Source organism: Anopheles stephensi, chromosome 2 (assembly GCF_013141755.1).
Source record: "Anopheles stephensi strain Indian chromosome 2, UCI_ANSTEP_V1.0, whole genome shotgun sequence".
In the NCBI taxonomy this organism is placed as follows: Eukaryota; Metazoa; Arthropoda; class Insecta; order Diptera; family Culicidae; genus Anopheles; species Anopheles stephensi.
Window position 1 is genome coordinate 10,738,175 of NC_050202.1, and position 18,602 is coordinate 10,756,776.

Sequence of the window (18,602 nt, forward strand, 5' to 3'; positions counted from 1 at the left end):
CATCAAAACAACTTCGCGTGTTTCGTTGCTGCTGCTTGCCGGCTGTCGAATAAAATTTTACCACCGTCGTTCAAGTGAAACATTCCGAACATGGAAGAAAAACAGGCGAAAAAAGTGCTTTCCGAGCAGGAACGGCTTGAATTGGCGGCCCAGCTGGATAGAGACCTGGATGCCTTCATCAGCTCGCTGGAGAAAAGGCGCTACACCGAAGGATGGCCCGAAGACCGCTGGGAGGAAGAGATGGCCAAGCATCCGTTTTTCATGCAAAAATCACCCGAACCGGGCGAACCACTGAGCCCACTGATGGAAGGACTGCAGCAGCTGAAGTACGATCCACAGGAAAACACGGAGCAAGAGCTGGCCGATACGTACAAAGAGGACGGCCGGTTCTACATGCAGCACCGCAAGTTCCGGATGGCCGTGCTGAGCTACACGGAAGCGCTCCGGTACAAGGTTGGCGATGCGGCGTACAAAGCGATCCTGTACAATAATCGTAGCGCCGCAAACTACTCGCTGAAAAACTACCGCACTTCCCTGCAAGACGCTCAGAAAGCGTTGGAGTTGAACCCCGACTACGACAAGCCCCGGTGGCGTGCGGCCCAGTGTGCCTCGGCACTCGATCGGTTCGATCTGTGCGTTGAGCTCTGCGACACAATACTGCAGCGTGATTCTACAAACAGTGCCGCGGTCGAGTTGCGAAAATCTTGCCTCGCGCGAAAAGCCGCACAGAATCGTGACAGCCGGAAGGAAGCTCGCCTGGAGCGGGAAAAGGAGCAGAAATGGGATCGGCTCGTGGCGGAGTTGCAGAAGCGGATGGTAAAGTTTGAGGAACCAAAAGCGCTGGACGATGAGCGTAAGCTGCGGCCACGTTTGGCACCGTTGGAAGACTTTATGGTATCGTGCGATGAAAATGGTGTCCTATCCTGGCCGGTAGTGTTTTGCTATCCAGAGTTTCAAACGACCGATTTCCAGCAGCAGCTTCCGGAAACGACCAAGTACGTACGTTTACACCTGGTTAAGATTAGAGCAATAATATTCATTGTCTCCTTCTTTCCTTTTTTCCCCAGAATGCAAGAAGTGCTGGAGCAACTGTTCGAGGAACCGCTCGAGTACGATAAGGCGGGTTTGTACCGGGCAAACAAAGTAAACGTTTACTATGAAAATAGGATTCTTGGCTTTCCCTACATCGTGGACAAGAATAAAACGATCCAGGAGATTGTAGCAGAACGGACGTTCCTCGTGTACCAGGGTACCCTTACGTTTTACATTGTGGTGAAGGGCTCCAAGCAGGAAGAATCGTTCGTGAATCAAACAAGGATACCACTTAAACTCAATCATTGGTGATAAGGGCAAAAGAGAGAAGCGGCACAAAAAGGTGAAATAAATTTCGGATATCGGATGTACGAACGAAACGCTGTCGCTTATTAGTGAATTACACATGATTTTTATTCATATTTTTATGTTGCAATATATAATATGCGTTTTAAAGGATTTACTCTCTCTCTCTGAAGAAACTCTTTTGTTCAGAAGTAACAAAAACGAATTAAAAATGTGGTAGCTCTATTTAAAGAAAAAAGAATGGTGGTTTCACATCAACGAGGAATAGACCAAATGGTAAATTGATGGCGGAAGGGGAAAAGGAATTTTGATGAGCCGCCGATACATGCTCGGACCGTAAGCTATAATACCATTCGAAAGCGAGGATGAAATTCTAGGAAAAAAATGTGCTGAAGAAAATGACTGCGCACTCTACTAAAATCAAGCTAGTTAGTGGCTTTCTCTCCTGGGATGATCAGAATGGCAAACGAAAGCATTTCCGTTCAAAAAAAAAAAAAGAAATGGACAAAATAAATTAAATCAAGGTGTCGTCAATTTCCGCTCAGTTGCAGACAATGGCAAAAAGGAAACACGGACGTACGGCGGCTTTTGGGCTTGTATGATAGGCTCAACAATAAATCAGGAAGTGGTGGTTTGTATGAATTTTCACAGCATCGTGACGACGATCACCGCACTCACTACTCTCACGGGGGAGAGGGTGTGCGCACACATGCCTCCTCTTCTAACTCTCTCTTAACATCGTTGCTTGTCCTATCCAGTGGTGTGTTGTACGACGTTTCCAGGCACACCAACCAAGAAACGATCCAAACACGTGGTTGTGGCATTACGTTTTTTTTTGTAGAGGGGAAAAACAATTGTATGATCTCCTGTTATCTCAGGCATCCCCCTCCTTTCTTGGGGTGTTATACCATCATCCACTTTGTGTAAGGTTTTCCAGGCTTTTTTTTCTTCTCTCTATTGCTTTCACCGGTACAAAACCAAACCGAGTCTTAAGTTCTCTAGTCGTTTTGTGTGTATAATTTAGAGCTGCTATTGGAAGTGATACTTTTCCGCACATTGGTTTGGTAGCTTTGAGGGGGTTTTGAGGATATAATTCGAGATAAATCTCGGCTTCTTGGGTGGTTGCTGGATTGAAGGTGTGTTGTGTGTTTTCCTCTTGAGACTTCATACACTCATTCCATACACACATTAACGGGCGAATGGTGTGCTTCGCTCTTGTCGTGAATTGTTGCTCAAAAAGGGCAGCAGAAAAAATACTACAAAATTACCAACAACGAATTGCCTTTCCACCTCTGCCTCTCACACACACACGCTTTGCGCCCTAAATTCCACTACAACGGCCCTCTAGCTGTTTCTAGACATTACACTCTCCTGAGGCGCCTGAGACACTCTCAGCTTCCTATATTGGGGTTTCTGGACACCCAGCTGTTTACCACAGGATGCGCTTATGGGGTTTTGGTTTGACTTAGTCCTTTTTTCCGCCCGGATTAATTGGACATTTAATGGTTGAGATCCTAAGAGCTTTCGTTCGAGTCGGATATACTTATCGGGTTTTTCGTCGCAAAATTGTAATAAGCGTAATGGGCTTTTTCTACTGTTTTTTTCCTGCCTTTCCTGTGTTTCCGTCGTTTTTCCTTTGGTGCCTCTGTTTCAAAAAAACGTGAACGTGGCTTGTGTTTTTTTTTGCACACCCTTTTCTCCTAGTTGTTAGGAATTTCCCCGATTTATCCCCCCTTTTTCCGGTCGTTTGCCTGTTCTGTCTTCTTCGTTCGTTCGTGGTTTTTTCTTGAGTGTATATGTGTGTTTTTGGATGTTTTTTGTTTGTTACATATTAACTTTAAATATAAAATATCACAATGGTACATTTTTTTCTCTCTCCCTCCCGTCTCTCGAGCTCATTCAGCGTTCTCTAGTGTTTTCACAAAAATATAGTTATTATTAATATGTTAAATACCCTGCTGTGTGGAACGAAAAAACAACAACACGGAACACTTCTCGGAACACACACACACTCTCGGATGGGAGGAGCACACCACGAGGAAGCGCGGTGCTGCTTATTTGGTAGTGGTGTGTTGCTCGGCTGTATGTATGCAGGGGATCTGTTTATTCCTCTGCGCGCCATACACACACAACACAGCCATTTTGTTTTGTCAGAAAGTTGTCCTTCGAAACACATTTTAGTGCACACTTGGACATGTTTCAGCGGATTTTGGTAAAAAATCGTTTGCCTCTTTTACCGTCATATTGACGAATGCCGCCTTTTTCTGCACGATTTTCCTCGTGCTTCGCCATGCACAACGAATAGGGGGTGGTGATGATCAACAACCACCATCATCACCATTTTGCAAGGAAAGGTACTTTTCCTGGTATAGCAATTAGTCCTTTGCACGCACTCCACAGGTGCGCGGATTGCTTTAGGGGCTAATTTCGATTTCGTTCGAAATTCGCGCGTTCATATTGGATCTTTCCCACATTAAACCAATTGAGATCAACGAGACGTACATTTATGTCTACGAGAAAATGGTCTCTTTTCCGCTTTTCCGACGACATTTTTCCTTTTTTTTTCTTCTTTGTAACGTGTTCGAAGGTATTCGAACAGAGAGGTAACAACACCATGGCTCTCACCCCTATTCAACCAAATTCGGGTGCCTGGTGTGTCGTGTGTTCCGTACTATTTATGTTTCGCTTAGGTGTCTTGCTTTTTTTAAATATGCTTTTGAGAATTTCACATAACATATTATTCCTGCATGGTTATTATCAGTATCTTCGCTACGCAACACAACTCATGTTTCCGGGTTCTTGAGAATGTTTCCGCTTTGTGTTCCTTCCTGTTGCGTTCTTTGTAAAGAATTTTGTTCCTTTAATAACTGGTTAAGATTCATAGCTTTTCTTGTAGTAATTGTATGTGTTTTTTCCGTTCGTTCGTTTTTTTTGTGAAAACCTTTTGTTCGCTGCATGATTCATCATTCATTCAGAGACATGGAAAAAAGCAAAAAGGTTCGTACGTTCCCTTCCGCTTCTGCACATTTTTGCTATGTAAATGTATTATTGGCGATATCTTACGCTTTTTCCGTTTATATGCATGCAAAATACATCTTTTACATGTCTGCTATACCAACACTCGCTCGGCTTGCTGGTAATGTGTGTTTTTTCTTCTTTTCTTTTTTTTTCAGCAGATCATACACAAACATACACACACACATATAACCACACTGGGTCGTTTTTTGATGTAATGTCCAACGGGGTCCGGTCCCTTCCTTCCACTTCCGTGGGCGCATATTTTGCAACACGTTGATCGCATCGTGTAAGTGTTGTGTAGTGTGCGACCCATTATTTTCTGGCATGTGTTTCTAGCTCTTGGCGCTATCCTTCCTACCATTTTTATCATTAGTCTGAATCATCTTTTGAATCGTTTGAGAAGCATACACCCTTCTCTATATTCATTGGTTTTTTTTCCAGAGTGTGCTGAATAATGCTTACTATCGTATAGTTTTCGGGGGATTTTTCGTGCATCCCAAATGAAACCTGAATTAATTTACCTAGCGAACAAAACAAAAAAATGGCGACTTGTGCAAAAGGAAGAGAATTATGTTCGCTTTGCTTTATCACACTTGGAATCAGAATTTAAGAAGGACACTACCCCCCCCTTCCTGTTGCTGTGGATGATTTTAACGCTACACAGCGAACTAAAAATTCAGTGATAAATTTCTATGTCTGTGTGTGTGTGTTTTTTGTCTGCTGCAAGTTCTATAAGAGAAGTGTGCTTAATTTTAAAAAACCTAGAATAACCTGACACGTGTGCCTTGTCTCCTCCACGAATCGATGATCAATCGGATTTTGGTTGATTTTTTCCTGACCGGGCGGGCATGCAACAACTTGTGTATTCGCATTTTTGTCTGTTAAAAAGAAAAACTTAAATCTAATCACTACACAGCAAAACCCCTTAACCGTAAGCACACAATGAATGTGGGTTTAGAAGAAGAACAGACAAAAACAAAACAAAAAACACCTTTAACGGTGACGACGCATGCCAAAAGAAGGAGCTTCTTTAGCTCTAGTTTGATGAGCTTTCTCTATAGTATGTGCAAAAGGATAGATTGTTTTTCTTCTGAAAAATGGTGCGTTACGATTTTAGCTGCCAACCATCCATCATCTTGCTGATGTTTCCTGTTGTTGACCATGAGTCCTGTGCTCTTTCGATTTAACAACTCGGTCTGTCGGTCTGTTTCTTGCGCTTTTCTCTCACTCGATCGTCGATGCTTTTAAAAAGTTCATAAGAAAGTAAAAAATTGTTCCTCGATCTGTTTTGTGACGAAACGACGGTTACGCATCTGATTATTCACTGTAATAAGATATTATCCTTAGCCGTTTTTTCTTCTTCTTCTTTAAACGCTACCAGTTCCATCTAAGACATTAATATGATTCGTGTGTATTTGTGTGTTTTCCGTTATCATCTCCATAGCAAATTGGCGCAAACGTATTCATTATATGCGTTAAATATAATACACGTGGGACCATATATATATTTGAACGGCTCACGCATGCTTTTTTCCCAATAATACCAATGACTTGTTACTTGTGTGTTTGTGTGCATCGAGAAACACTAAACCAGCTCTAGCTGAACATTGAAGAAAGTTTTCTGTTTACGCAGCAAGACTTTTGAATTTGGAGCTTCTCATCCATCTCACCGTACAAAAGTATCCGTTACTGAACGTGCAATTGTTGTATAAAGTTGCATATAACAAGCCTATTTCAGTTTCGACCTGGCACATTCGAACATCGGTGAACCATTTCAACGTTTGTTGAAGAAAAAATCAAATTTGTTCGCTATTTTGTCAGCTGTTATATCGTCGTGGATTGGTGGAGTTGGAGTGATTGGAAATAATATTTTCAAGTTTAACATGTTTCTTCTAACAAACATTGCGTTTCTTCATAGCGTATTCATACACACCAAAAAACACATACACTTGCTTAGTTGCTAGTAGATTAAAAAAATAATGTGTGTGTAGGTGTGTAATATGTAATATATATGTGTAAGGGGATATATGTAATTAGCAAAAGAAGGACGACAAATTTATCAAACGACTTGTTTCATTCTACTACTTTCCTTTCGTGTGTATCTTCTTCCACGTTTTTTCCAGTGGATTGTTTGACAATTTTCTGTTTCTTTTTCAGTTTCTACGTTTGTTTCTTCTTTCCTTATCAAGTCGAACTTTGTGGTTTGTGGTTTTCCAATTTCGATCTAGAGCTTCGCGTGAAAGATTTGCAAATTTTACGACAAGTTTTGTTCTCATTTTTTCTGTTCTTCTTGTCGTTTGATTCCCTATCCCTGGTTTCCCTCCTGATTGCGTGTTGCTTCTCTGTTGCTCAAAATACCTTTTTTGAGTCTGTGTTATAAACTGTATGCTTCATGTTTGCGGGGAATTTTAGTGTAGCATTTTTGTTAATAGTTTCGCACTCACCAAGAGGAGGACCATTTTAAAGTATTCCGGCCTCTTGTAAATTACTGTCCGCAGACAATCTGTGGCAAAGGCTGAAAGAGAGTTCTACATACACCTACTCTTCAGCAGTGGAACGCGATGTTGTGACCGGGTTGTGATGGTGATTATTGGCCCAATTACAACAATAGTACAGCATGGGATCATTTCGATTCTCTTGTGTTTCGTTTCGCTAATCAAAAAGGGCAACCCCGCTAACCCAAACCTAAATGATAGAATCCTTATACACGTGTTTCCCCCCCTAAACAGAGAGGCGAGCAGCGTACATTTTAAAGATGCATTTCCAATTGTTTGCAATGCATTTTTGGCAAGTAAAGCGATTTAAAATCATACCGCGAGATCTGCTGGTTCCGGGGGAAAAGAGAGCACAACGAACAAAGAGCATTTCGTGTTCGGTAATTACTTTTTTTTGCTTTTACAGTAATTATTCGCCTTTCCCCTCTCCCCCAAACACTTGTTTTCCACACACAGCTTTATACCGTGGCTTAGAGAAAAGTGGTATGCTCTAGGTATGCTTCTTCCATGCATCGCATAACAGCATAACGATACTTGATTTCACCGATCATGTTGTTCTTAATTGAATGAAATAAAATGCGCTATCTGCACTTTATGGTTGGTGGGATTATTCGTTTCTTAGGACTTTGTTTTCCTACTACCGTTTTGTAGTATTGTAAGAAAAGTGTGTGTGTGTGTGCGCGTGTATTCGAATCCGCGGGGGGGGGGGGGGAGCATTATGCATCAGTCTATCGGTGATCCTTATTCGACCCGGAACAACGTTCACCATATTCTCTCTCCCACTCCCATCCCCCTTTCCCCCCTCTACTTTCGATCCCACAAAACCCAGGTCTATCACATGAGCCTCTGCTGTTGCGAGTAGAGAGGCATGGGGCTCCCATGTGTAAAGAAGAGCGCACAGTGTACGATCGCTAGGCCTTAGCTCACACAGGCACGGAATACATTAAACAAAAAAATTAAACTCTGGAATCAAACCTAATCGCTAATACTTCAAAGGTCCAAATATTTGGTAAAATTGTCTGTGTTTTTTCTTTTCCATGGCCTTTGCTTTGAAGAATTCGGTAAAGTAAGCAACACCAATTACATTCCGCTTGTAGGGTGTGGTTTTTTCCTCTAACACAAAAATTGCCTGCCCTACCATATTATTCTCCCAGTCCAGACAAGGGGCAGAATCATATTTCATCTACCTGTCCTTTTTTTAATTTTATCAGACAAACAAAAATACAAATGTGCAGTTTGTTTGTGCCTCTTTGTGAGCTAAAATCACCTTCAAATCACACACGCAACGCGCGGCGCTCTGGATACCACCACCAAACGCAGCAATTGAATAAGGAACACGAGATTCGATCACAGTTTACAGAAGGCATTTTGTTTGGTTTGTGTTGTTAGTAGTTTGTGTGTGTGTGTTTATGAACAATGTCAATTTCCCAGGACATTATATGTCTGCTATGTTTGCTTGGAAGATCACCCCATTACCAGCATCATCAACCACTACTATATCTCGGCTGCGTCAGGTGAGCCGCCCTAACGACACCACACTTGCCACAACACATACACACATTGTGCCAGAGTGAAGTATAGTTTTGACCGAGTAATGTTGTTTTTGGGGCAATGATTGAACTGCTACTTCCACATGCTTTTTCGTATTCGCATCGTCTAAATAGCATGTTGTCATGTGTGGTCACAAACACTACCTTCAACATCACACCCACCACCTGCCTGCGGGGGGGACTTTTGTTTGCCATTCTGACTAGATATAATGCGCGAGGACTTACTGAAAGCATAACACGAACGCATCGAGTCAGACGCTTTTCCTTCACGCACACAACACACGCTATGTGATAGTGGTTTTGACAACAAAAATAGGACAATGTTAAGAACGTAACACATGCCTATCGTACATATGTTGTGTCTAGGTGTGTGTGGCGACAAGCTGCACTATTATAAGTAGCATCTTGCAGTTTTGGTTCACTAATCTCCTTCACTTCATATGCAAGAGATTCGTCGAACTGTCGCGAGGTGAACATTATGCGTTCGCTGTTCCACCACTACATTCTCGTTCCGAGGGAGATGATTTAACAGGTACACACTTGACTTGGAAGGCTGGAATATATGTTTCTTCTTACTACTGGTCTGATACATCGGAGTGCAAAAGGAATGTATCCGTTAACTATTGGTGGGTGTGTGATTTAACGTAACAGATTGAAAAGAATAGGTAAAGGACCAACAAAAAAACACACACACTCACAGGACATTCGCTTACATATGCAATATATGTAACGAACTGGCGAACCCCTTTGTGTGATATCAAGGAGACTAGCAATTTTCTTAACATGGTGGCATTTAAAAATTATACTTTTCTCCCAACAGTTAGTGATAGGAGCACAAATACTGCATACGTATGCATTTCATTGTGGAAGATAATGCTTCCCATTTTGCTGTGTGTTGTTGTTGTGTGGGTATTCCAACAAATATGCGGCTCGCCATCTCTTTGCAATTATTTAAGCAAGCGAAACTTTCTTATCACAATACCAGAGAATTCCCCTATTTTGATCCTTTGAAATTGCTGTACGTGTTTGTTGTTTGTTTTAAATTTTAACCAATGAAATAAGTCACAACAAATTAAAAGAGAGATTCAGTTCTGTGTCGTTCTGAAGAATACTGCCTGGGATACCCTCCTAGAGCGATATCCCGTTTCCAGGTTATACCTATAAATCGGATCCAATCATGCTGGCAAGCACAGATTAGGCAAAGCAGAAAAAAAAGGGATCTTGTGCCCTAGGCCGCGCTGCTCTCCCTGTATCGTTGCCAGTATGAGCCGACGATGGGGGAATCTGATTGGACCTATTGGTTTTGTCTACACACTTTGCCCAAAAATGCTTTTCCACTATTAACAATCAGCAAATTCAAAAGGGAGGATTTGAGAGTATACACACTCGCGTCTTGTTTCCTTCACTCTTTCGCTTTGTTCCCCCGTGCATACGATTGTTTGCATGCAAACACACGGTTGGTTTTCGTAGGAAGTGTTTCGAATGACGACCGTTCGTTTAACAAAATTGTTTTCTATTCTCACTACTGACTACTACTGAAAACAGATGTGTACTTCAGGGCGCGGGTTAGTTTCACTTTCACTTTCGTCCGCACGCACAAACAAAAACCGACCCGCTAGTTATGCGTGTAAAAGGCGCGCAACGCGCTTTAGCGCTTCTTGCCTTTTAACATAGCTTTGTTTGTTTTCGTTTAGCATAACATTTGTTACTGTTGCAATAAGGAAAAGTAAATGTAAAAATTCAAAACATTAATGTATATCGTATATACTCGCTTCGCGATCGCTGTTTGCCTCATTGGCTCGCTTCGCCCTATTTGCACGAGCCTGCAAAAGACTCTCTCTCTCTCTCTCTCTTAACCATACGGAGGGCCGCGGCCAGCAGCAGCAGCGCGCGTACACGAGTTTAATGTGTATCTCATATTATCTCGCCTATCTTCTCATATAATCATTTGCGACAAAAGGGTTATATTGTATATAGTGTTAGTATGCTTTCTTGCGATCAGAAGTTTCAGCAACGTAAGTTTTCTATCTTCCGGCAGACGATATAGTGAAGGGAAGGAAATAATATTAATTAGTTGGGAGGTTGCTTTTTTTTTCTTTTTGCTAACGTACGAGAAACTTTGCGCTGCAAGTTTGTCAAAAAAAGGGGGGGGCAAAGTTTGCCCCTCTACCCACTGCTGCTCTTTTCCTTCGAACGCGTGAGATACTTTCTTACTGATTTGTTTACCCTTTTCGTGTTTCTCTACTAAACCAAATCGATACGTGTAAAATGTTTCCTCCCGTGCAGTTCGATTTCTATCGTACTATTTAGGTAATGGTATTGTGGATTGGATAAATAAGGAAGATACTAAAAACTAACCTTGCTTTCTCTCTCCGATCGTGTTTCCGTGGGTGCTGCTGTGTGTTCCGGCACCTTACTGCTGTACCGGCGGAACGACCGGGGCCGCCTGGGCCTGGGGTGGTGGTGGTGGAGCGGTGGCCGCCGGATACGGATAGTACGTGGCGGTCGCTGCCGTTATCGGGTACGATGCCTGGTACTGCAGTCCACCGGTAGGATCGAATCCGGTGAATCCGGCCGGTGCCGCCGTCGGAATGGTTTGCCCAGCGGCAGCAGCGGCAGCGGCCGCTGCCAGCTGCGGATACTGATGGCTCGGATTGGCCGGTCCGGTAGCGTAGCTATTGTTGTACTGTTTCGGTGGATACGTTCCACGGCCGTTGTTCGGTTTCGGGGTGCCATCCATGTTGAACTGGCCGCCGTTCGGGTTGTAACGTCCGCCCGGCTGCGATCCTGGCTGCATGCCTCCCGGACCACCCTGGTGTGCCTTGTTCTGGTAGTAGCGCATGCCACCGCCCGGCGCAGCAGCTGCTGCCGCACCGCCCGCAAACAGTGCCGTGTAGTCGTCATACTGTCCCGGATAGATGTTCTTCGGGTGGTACGCACGGAGCTGTGCCTGCGGCGCCTCGTACATCTGCTGACCGGAAGCGGCCGCCACTGCAGCAGCCTGCGGTGACTGGGGCGAGTGGGACTGATAGCCACCCGGGCCTCCCATCATTGCCGGTCCGTTCGGACCCTTGTTCCAGCTGTTCTCGCCCCGGTACATACCACCGTCGCGGAACTTGTTCGGCATTCCACCCATACGGTTACCACCGCCCATGGGCCCGTTCTGCATGCCGCCGTATTTGGGCGGACCACCGAATCCACCACCACCATTGAACGGTGGTCGACGCTGGTAGCTGTTCATGCTGCTGCTACCACCGTAACTGCCACGAACCGAGTAACGCAGTCGGCCCCCTTTGCCGCCCGGTGCCTGCTTGGCCATCTCAATCAGCTCTACCGTCGGTTGCTGACCTGCCTCCTCCAGCACAGACAGCAATTCCCGTGCCTGGCGTCCGTTGTTTGGTGTGAAGAATGTGTACGCCGTTCCGTACTGCGAGCAGCGTCCCGTGCGCCCAATACGATGGATGTAATCCTCCGACGAGTTCGGGTAGTCGAAGTTGATCACGTACTTCACGTCCTCCACGTCAAGACCACGTGCCGCCACATCCGTCGCCACCAGTATGGTGCTCTTGCCATGCCGGAAGTCTTGCAGCACATAGTCACGCTCGGTTTGGCTCTTGTCGCCGTGAATCGACGTTGCCCCATACCCATCGCGCACAATGTTTTTCAGCAAATCGTCCACCTTCTTCTTTGTCTCGACGAAAATAATTATCTTGTTCGTCGCATCCGACGTAGCGATTTCCTTCAGCAGCTTCAGCAGCTTGCCCTCCTTTTCGTTCTCCTCGCACACATCGACAATCTGGTGAATGTTGTGGTTCGCCGCCAGGCTTAGCGAGCCAATGTTGATCTGAATGTAGTCCCGCAGGAAATCTTCCGCCAGCGTTTGTACCTCCTTTGGCCAGGTTGCGGACCACATCAGCACCTGCCGGTCCGGACGGATCTGCTCCACAATCTTGCGAATCTGGGGCTCGAAACCCATGTCAAGCATACGATCCGCTTCATCCAGTACGAGGTACGTGCAGCGGCGAAGGTTGGTGATGCCCCGCTCGAGGAAATCGATCAGACGACCAGGGGTAGCAATAACCACCTCAACACCGCGCTCCAAATCACGCACCTATTGGGGGAGGAGGAATACAAATGACAAACAAATATTAGGAGACTTATTTAAAAACGCGGAAGAAAGAATAAAACCCTTGGATGATTTACAACAAGGACTCTTGACAGAAATTGTTAATGATTACTTCTTGGCAGTTATGAAATCGGCTTCTTGCCTTTCTGGTCAGACAATTGCAATATGCGGGCAATGTCTTCAGAAGAAGTCGTTCATGTACTTAATCACGCGTGTAAGCATCATGTTGTATGTTAATCTTCCTCTGTCCATGCATTTGCTAATAGAGTTTGTATAATGGTAGATAATAATATCGATAGAAGGAATAAACAACCTACCTGAGGTCCTTTCAGTGCTCCTCCAAACACGCACGTATAGCGGATGTTGGGTTTCGAATGGGTACCAAAGTCCCGGACTACGGTCTGGATCTGCTGTGCCAGTTCGCGTGTCGGCGCAAGCACCAGCACAATCGGTCCCTCACCACGGCTCAGCGGCTTCTGGTGCGAGATGTGTACCAGGCCCGGCAGCATGTAGGCCAGCGTTTTGCCGGAACCGGTCTGCGCAATGCCGACCATATCGCGGCCGCTCAGCGCAATCGGCCAACCCTGCGACTGGATCGAGGTCGGTCGTGGGAAACCCTGCTTCTTGATCTCGGTCATCACGTACTCCGGGAAGTTACCTTCCTCGAAGTTCTGGCACGGATGCGGCACATTGTTGCCCATCACGGTGATCTGCATCTGCTCGCGGAACGTCTGCACTTCCTCGGACGAACGGGCCATCACGTTCGGGTGCGGTACGTAGAAGTCCTTCTGGAACGGTTCCAGATTTTCCCACATCGGTTTCATCAGATTCTGACCCGGGTACTTCGCCTTCAGCGACTGAATCTTTGCCCGGTCATCCTTGTTGAAGCCGTTGTAGTCCGAACGCATGCCGTACCCGTTGCGGTTTCCCATGCCACCACCATATCCGCCCATTCCCATGCCTGGGTTCGTGCTCTGGTACTTCTTCGGTCCACCGAACGTGTCGAATGGCTTGTCCTCACCGTACGGCTTGCTGCCTCCCGGTCCATACATTTTCGGTCCACCGAAGTCCTTCTTCGGCATGGTACCGGGCTGGCCGCCGAACCGGGCGCCCACTCCACCAAACTTGTTAAACCCACCCGGGCCAACGCCGTTAATAGCATTCTGCTGGTACATCGGTTTCGGGCCTCCGAACGCGTTCGCGTTGAACGGAGGAATCGAGGGTGGGCCCTGCTTGTTCATGAAGTGCGGCGGCTTGCTGCCGGGCTGGCCAACATAGAAATCGTTTTTCTCCGGGCGAGGTCCACGGAATCCACCCTGGTGCGGTTGTGCTGCGCCTTGGAACTGCATGTTGTTCTCTCGCCTTTTCTGCTGCTTTGTTTTGCTGCGGCCTGCTCGATTCGCTTAGAAAACAGGTACTTGGGCAAAAATGGCTGCTTTGGGAAGTTTTATTCTGCTAAGCACTTGTGCGCAATCGATATAAAATGGGACTCTGCTGCTGTGGGGCCGTCGTCTAGAAAACCTGGATCGCTTGGCTCTCTCTCTTTTCTTTCTGCCTAACTTAACGCTAACTGCTTCTCTGTCACTCTCTCTCTCTCTGTCTGCCTCTGCTAATTATGTACTGCAATGGCGGCGATGTATGGAAGCAAAAGAAGAAAATCTGGTCGCTGTAAGAGCGTGCTGGGCAAATTTTCACAACCCAATTTTACTTACGTAAATCTCCGTTTACGATGTTTCCGCACACTATTCCGATGCTCTGTCGTTTGGGCTGTAGTTTTATCGGATTTTTACAGCACGGGACACTGGAAATTATGAAATTTTTCCAATTTTTGTTCACACCATATCACGGAACACCTTCACGGATCGAAGAGAGAAAGCAGAGAGAGAAGACAAATGAATCGAGGTGTTGGTAAAAAAAACCCCGAAGCTGTGGTGTGGTGAATTTACAACCCTCAACCGAAGAGGGACCTTTTTTTGACTATGAGCCGTTTTCTACAATCCCATAGTTTATATTAAACCGGTCGACAATATGCGATATTTACCGATTATTGTGCATCAGAAGATGAATGACACGAAAACGGAACCTTATTTTGTATTTTTTGAAACCAAATGAATCATAATTATCTATGAATAAAGGGAATATCGGTCAGTTTTGGTGAACGAGTGAGAAAAGATCCCCGAACGTGTGGATGTAGACGTGTGGTGAGAATAAGTGCACACCAGGTTCTGATTACACCACCATATGGTCATAAATACACGTTTTCAAAATTTGTTGTTTCTTTTCTTTGTAGTTTGTGGACATTACAAAGTTTTTCAAAACCTATGAATAAGGAAGTGCTTAAAATAATATTCTTACTCAAAATCTGAGATGTTTGCAGTCCATTTTCAGTACAATTAACGACTTTTTCCGCGCACTAACTTTCTGCTTGTTTATACGGTGCCAACAACCCGGAGCGCAAAATCAGTCGCATCGGGGTCCGAAGGCGGTTGTTTTGACCGTTGGTACGACTGCCTTCGGGGGTCAAAACACAAACATCTTCAGACCAATTTTGTGTCATTTAAAAAAACTGGAACTTTTGTGAACTTTCTTTTCTTGGCTTCATTATCATTATCATCATTTTTTCTCATGTATAAGCCAGGCTACATGATGCGAGATGCCAAAAAGATTTCGCCAAAAAGGGGGGGATTTGCGAAAATTTTCCGTTAAAATCATCTCGGTTCATCTACCTGCGTTGTTTAGATCACTTCATGCTATCTCTCTCTTCAACCGAAAACTACCATGGACAGAGAGGGCTAGAGAGAAGCGAAATCTTTCCCAGATTTCAAATTTCTTGCATAATTTTGTGTAAATTGATGAAAAATACCACATCTTTTTGGTATTAACATTGGTTGTTTACACTTCGCAATGATAGTTGTTCTTCTTAATACTGTTTTTTTTATCTTCCTGGTGAGAAACCCGAAACTGACAAGACGCACACACACACTCTCACAACCTGGTGTTTCATACACGGTGACAGGCCGTTTCGACCAAAACGCGACCCGGTTGTGCATTGGGAACCTCTCGGCAAACGTCAAACACAAATTGTCAACAAAACAGTCCTTTTCGGCAAGAAATAATAAGTGTAAAAATAACAGTGAGCCATAACAGCCTTCGGGTAGCGAAAAAATGTCCCAAACCATTGCGAAATATCGGCAAAATTAGTTGTAAAAAGCACCTTTTCGCAAACCAAACCCCTCTCCATTTCAATACCCCCTATCGGATAGCGTCAACGTCAGCGCAGGGACCGAAACCGGCCAGAGCCCCTTTATCCACAAGAAAAGCTAGGACATAGGGCACGCTCCCCAGTGGAGGTGCCTCTATTGTACGCTTTATTTCTCAAACGCGCACCGACGCAACATGACGATTCACCGAGCAGCATGGCTGTTGCTATGCCACCGGAGTCAGGTGACTAAACCGATCGACCGACATCGACCGATCATACGCCAACATTTCTAAGTAATGTTTTTTTTTTTTGCTTTCCTTCACCCGCTTCACTTTGTAGCTGCACCAGGTGCCGATGCGAAAACTTTCGCTCGGATGTCCACCGAGGCCGCACGCGTGGATGGACGCCGTGTTGGCCGGACAAGTGGTGCGCGGCAATAAACGGTTCCACCAAAGAAGTTTCACCTCGTCACGCATCGTCAACCAGTCGAAGGAGGAGCAAGACAAGCGGAAGGAAAAGGTGCAAGCGCAAGGCAGCACCAATCCACCACCGGTCGAGCAGGAATCGCGCCTCGAGATAGACACGAAGCATGGCAAACTGTTGGTAAAAACCACACTGGCCGACTCGAAGCTGCAAGAGATTATAATAGAGAAACCAAACAATGAAACGGGTAAAAAGGATGACCTACCAAAACCGTCGCTGCTTGCGGAAGAGGATGCCCGAGCCAAAGCGGAAGCCGAGCTGAAGGAACAGCTGGCCGAAAAGAATCGCCAGCTAGCGAAGAAACGCATCCGGGTGGACTTTTCGCGCTCTTCGCTGGAGCGAAACTTTATCACACCGGTACGGGCCATGTCGGATTTTCTGCTCAAACCCTCCGATTTGGAATCGTTGGCAAAAACGAAGCGCCGCTCACCGTACGAGCAGGAACCGCCCATCACGGTCTACTGGCGGAAGGATGTGGAGGCGAAAGCGATCGAGGTGTGGGGATCGCGGGAAAATCTTCTGAAGGAATGCTTGAAACGAGAAATCGAAAAGAAGATGCACCAACAGAGTACGTTTACCACGCGTCTTAGGTAAAGCAAACTGCACGACGAATTTTGTTACAATTTCCGATACCTTTCTTACAGATATATTTACGGTGAAGCGAAGGCTGCGCGATTACCGGCGAGAGATTGGCAGCCGCACAAATGTGGTCGATTCCGAACCGGGACTGTTTGGGAAGTCGGGCAAGGTGGTGCTGACGGCGATCGCAATGTAATTGGACCAAGTGCCGCTCCGTACTATGGAAGTGATTCCAAGCCTAATCGATTGTCTCTCTCTCCGCTAGCAATGCAACCAACTGTCTGTTCAAGTTCGGCGCCTGGTTGTATACGGGCTCGCACAGTATGTTTGCGGAGACGATTCACTCGCTTGCGGACACGATTAACCAGCTCATCCTGGCGTACGGCATCCACAAATCGACGCAGATCGCCGATTCCGACCATCCGTACGGATACAGCAACATGAAGTACGTGTCATCGCTTATATCGGGTGTGGGTATTTTCTGTGTCGGCACGGGACTGTCGTTCTATCACGGCATAATGGGCCTGGTGGATCCTCATCCGATTGATGACTTTTTCTGGGCATTCTTCATCCTGGGTGGATCGCTAGTGTCGGAAGGTGCCACTCTGCTGGTGGCAATCAATAGCTGTCGGAGTGGTGCGAAAGCCCTCGGAATGAGCTTTAGAGATTACGGTAAGAGGCACACCCGCACACACACACACACACTGAGTGGGGTAGTTTTCCATATTATAATCCCTTATTGCACTTTTAGTGGTCCGCGGACAAGATCCGTGCGTTAATGTGGTACTTACGGAGGATGCCGCCGCGGTATTAAGTGTAGCGCTAGCAGCAACCTGCATGGGCCTTTCCACCTACACCGGTTCACCGATCCCCGATGCGGTAGGATCACTGCTGGTCGGCTGCATGCTGGGCGGTGTGGCGTCCTTCATCATCTACACGAACGTGGCAGCATTGGTTGGGCGTTCGATTCGCCAGGAGAATCTCGACAAGATCAACGCCGAGCTGGAGAGTGACATTATGATCCGCGCGATCCATGACGTGAAGGGTATAGATATGGGGAACTCATTGGTTAGATATAAGGTAAGGCTAGCGAATAAGTTCCCGGGTGGGCATCTTTCGCTTAGATCGGTTTCTTCTATTTGTGTGATTTCTCTGTAGGCTGAAATGGATTTCGATGGACGCGAGCTAACGCGCGTCTATCTGGACAAGCAGGATCTAAACCTGCTGCTGGAGGAGGTCCGCACGTTCCAAACGATCGACGAGCTGGAAGCGTTTCTGCTGAAACACGGCGAAAACATTGTCGATCTGATGGGTGGTGAAATTGATAGGATTGAAATGAAACTACGGGTAAGCACAGCCACCAAACTGAATGGCGCGAATAGAATATCAACCTTCACTCTCTCATATCTCTTTTACAGAAAAAATTCCCCGAAATAAGACACTGTGATTTGGAGATACTGTAAGCGATAAAAGTAAAGCTGGCTTCCTGTTTTTTTTGTTTTGTTTTATTTGTTAACGTCATTAGTATGAGCACGAGCAACGTTTTTGCGGCACGGCACTATAAAGAAACGCGAACAAGAAAGCTATCAAGAGCTCCAGTCCATGCGAACCGTCTGTGTGTTGTGACCGTTCCAACTTCAGTACAAGACAAGAGAGAAAAGGTATAGAATTAAAAACAAAATCAACTACAAATACATAATATAAAGTTCCGATCGTCGGCCGATGTTCATTGTTAGACAATACGGTGGCTACTAATAGAACCAATAAATGCAAAGCAAACAACACAAACTAACGCTTGTCTACCGATGCAA

The 18,602-nt window shown here is 45.6% G+C and overlaps 3 protein-coding genes across 3 annotated transcripts; 2 read left to right on the forward strand and 1 right to left on the reverse strand.

Moving 5' to 3' along the window:
* The first annotated feature begins 1 nt into the window (after position 1).
* On the forward strand, positions 2 to 5,716 carry LOC118503942 (DNA polymerase interacting tetratricopeptide repeat-containing, protein of 47 kDa). The gene is made up of 2 exons (XM_036037819.1): positions 2 to 995; positions 1,068 to 5,716. Exons 1-2 carry the CDS (start codon positions 91 to 93, stop codon positions 1,342 to 1,344), a joined length of 1,182 nt encoding a protein of 393 aa, XP_035893712.1. The 5' UTR covers positions 2 to 90; the 3' UTR covers positions 1,345 to 5,716.
* Positions 2,942 to 14,420, reverse strand: LOC118503923 (ATP-dependent RNA helicase dbp2-like). Its single transcript, XM_036037753.1, has 3 exons — positions 14,240 to 14,420; positions 12,845 to 14,147; positions 2,942 to 12,512 (listed from the first exon to the last, which is right to left on the reverse strand). The coding sequence occupies exons 2-3, from the start codon at positions 13,874 to 13,876 to the stop codon at positions 10,815 to 10,817; spliced, it is 2,730 nt and encodes a 909-aa protein (XP_035893646.1). The 5' UTR covers positions 13,877 to 14,147; positions 14,240 to 14,420; the 3' UTR covers positions 2,942 to 10,814.
* A 1,084-nt stretch (positions 14,421 to 15,504) lies between these two features.
* Positions 15,505 to 18,583, forward strand: LOC118503931 (zinc transporter 9). The gene is made up of 7 exons (XM_036037777.1): positions 15,505 to 15,971; positions 16,069 to 16,780; positions 16,857 to 16,983; positions 17,057 to 17,463; positions 17,543 to 17,871; positions 17,950 to 18,138; positions 18,210 to 18,583. Exons 1-7 carry the CDS (start codon positions 15,924 to 15,926, stop codon positions 18,252 to 18,254), a joined length of 1,857 nt encoding a protein of 618 aa, XP_035893670.1. The 5' UTR covers positions 15,505 to 15,923; the 3' UTR covers positions 18,255 to 18,583.
* Positions 18,584 to 18,602: the final 19 nt, after the last annotated feature.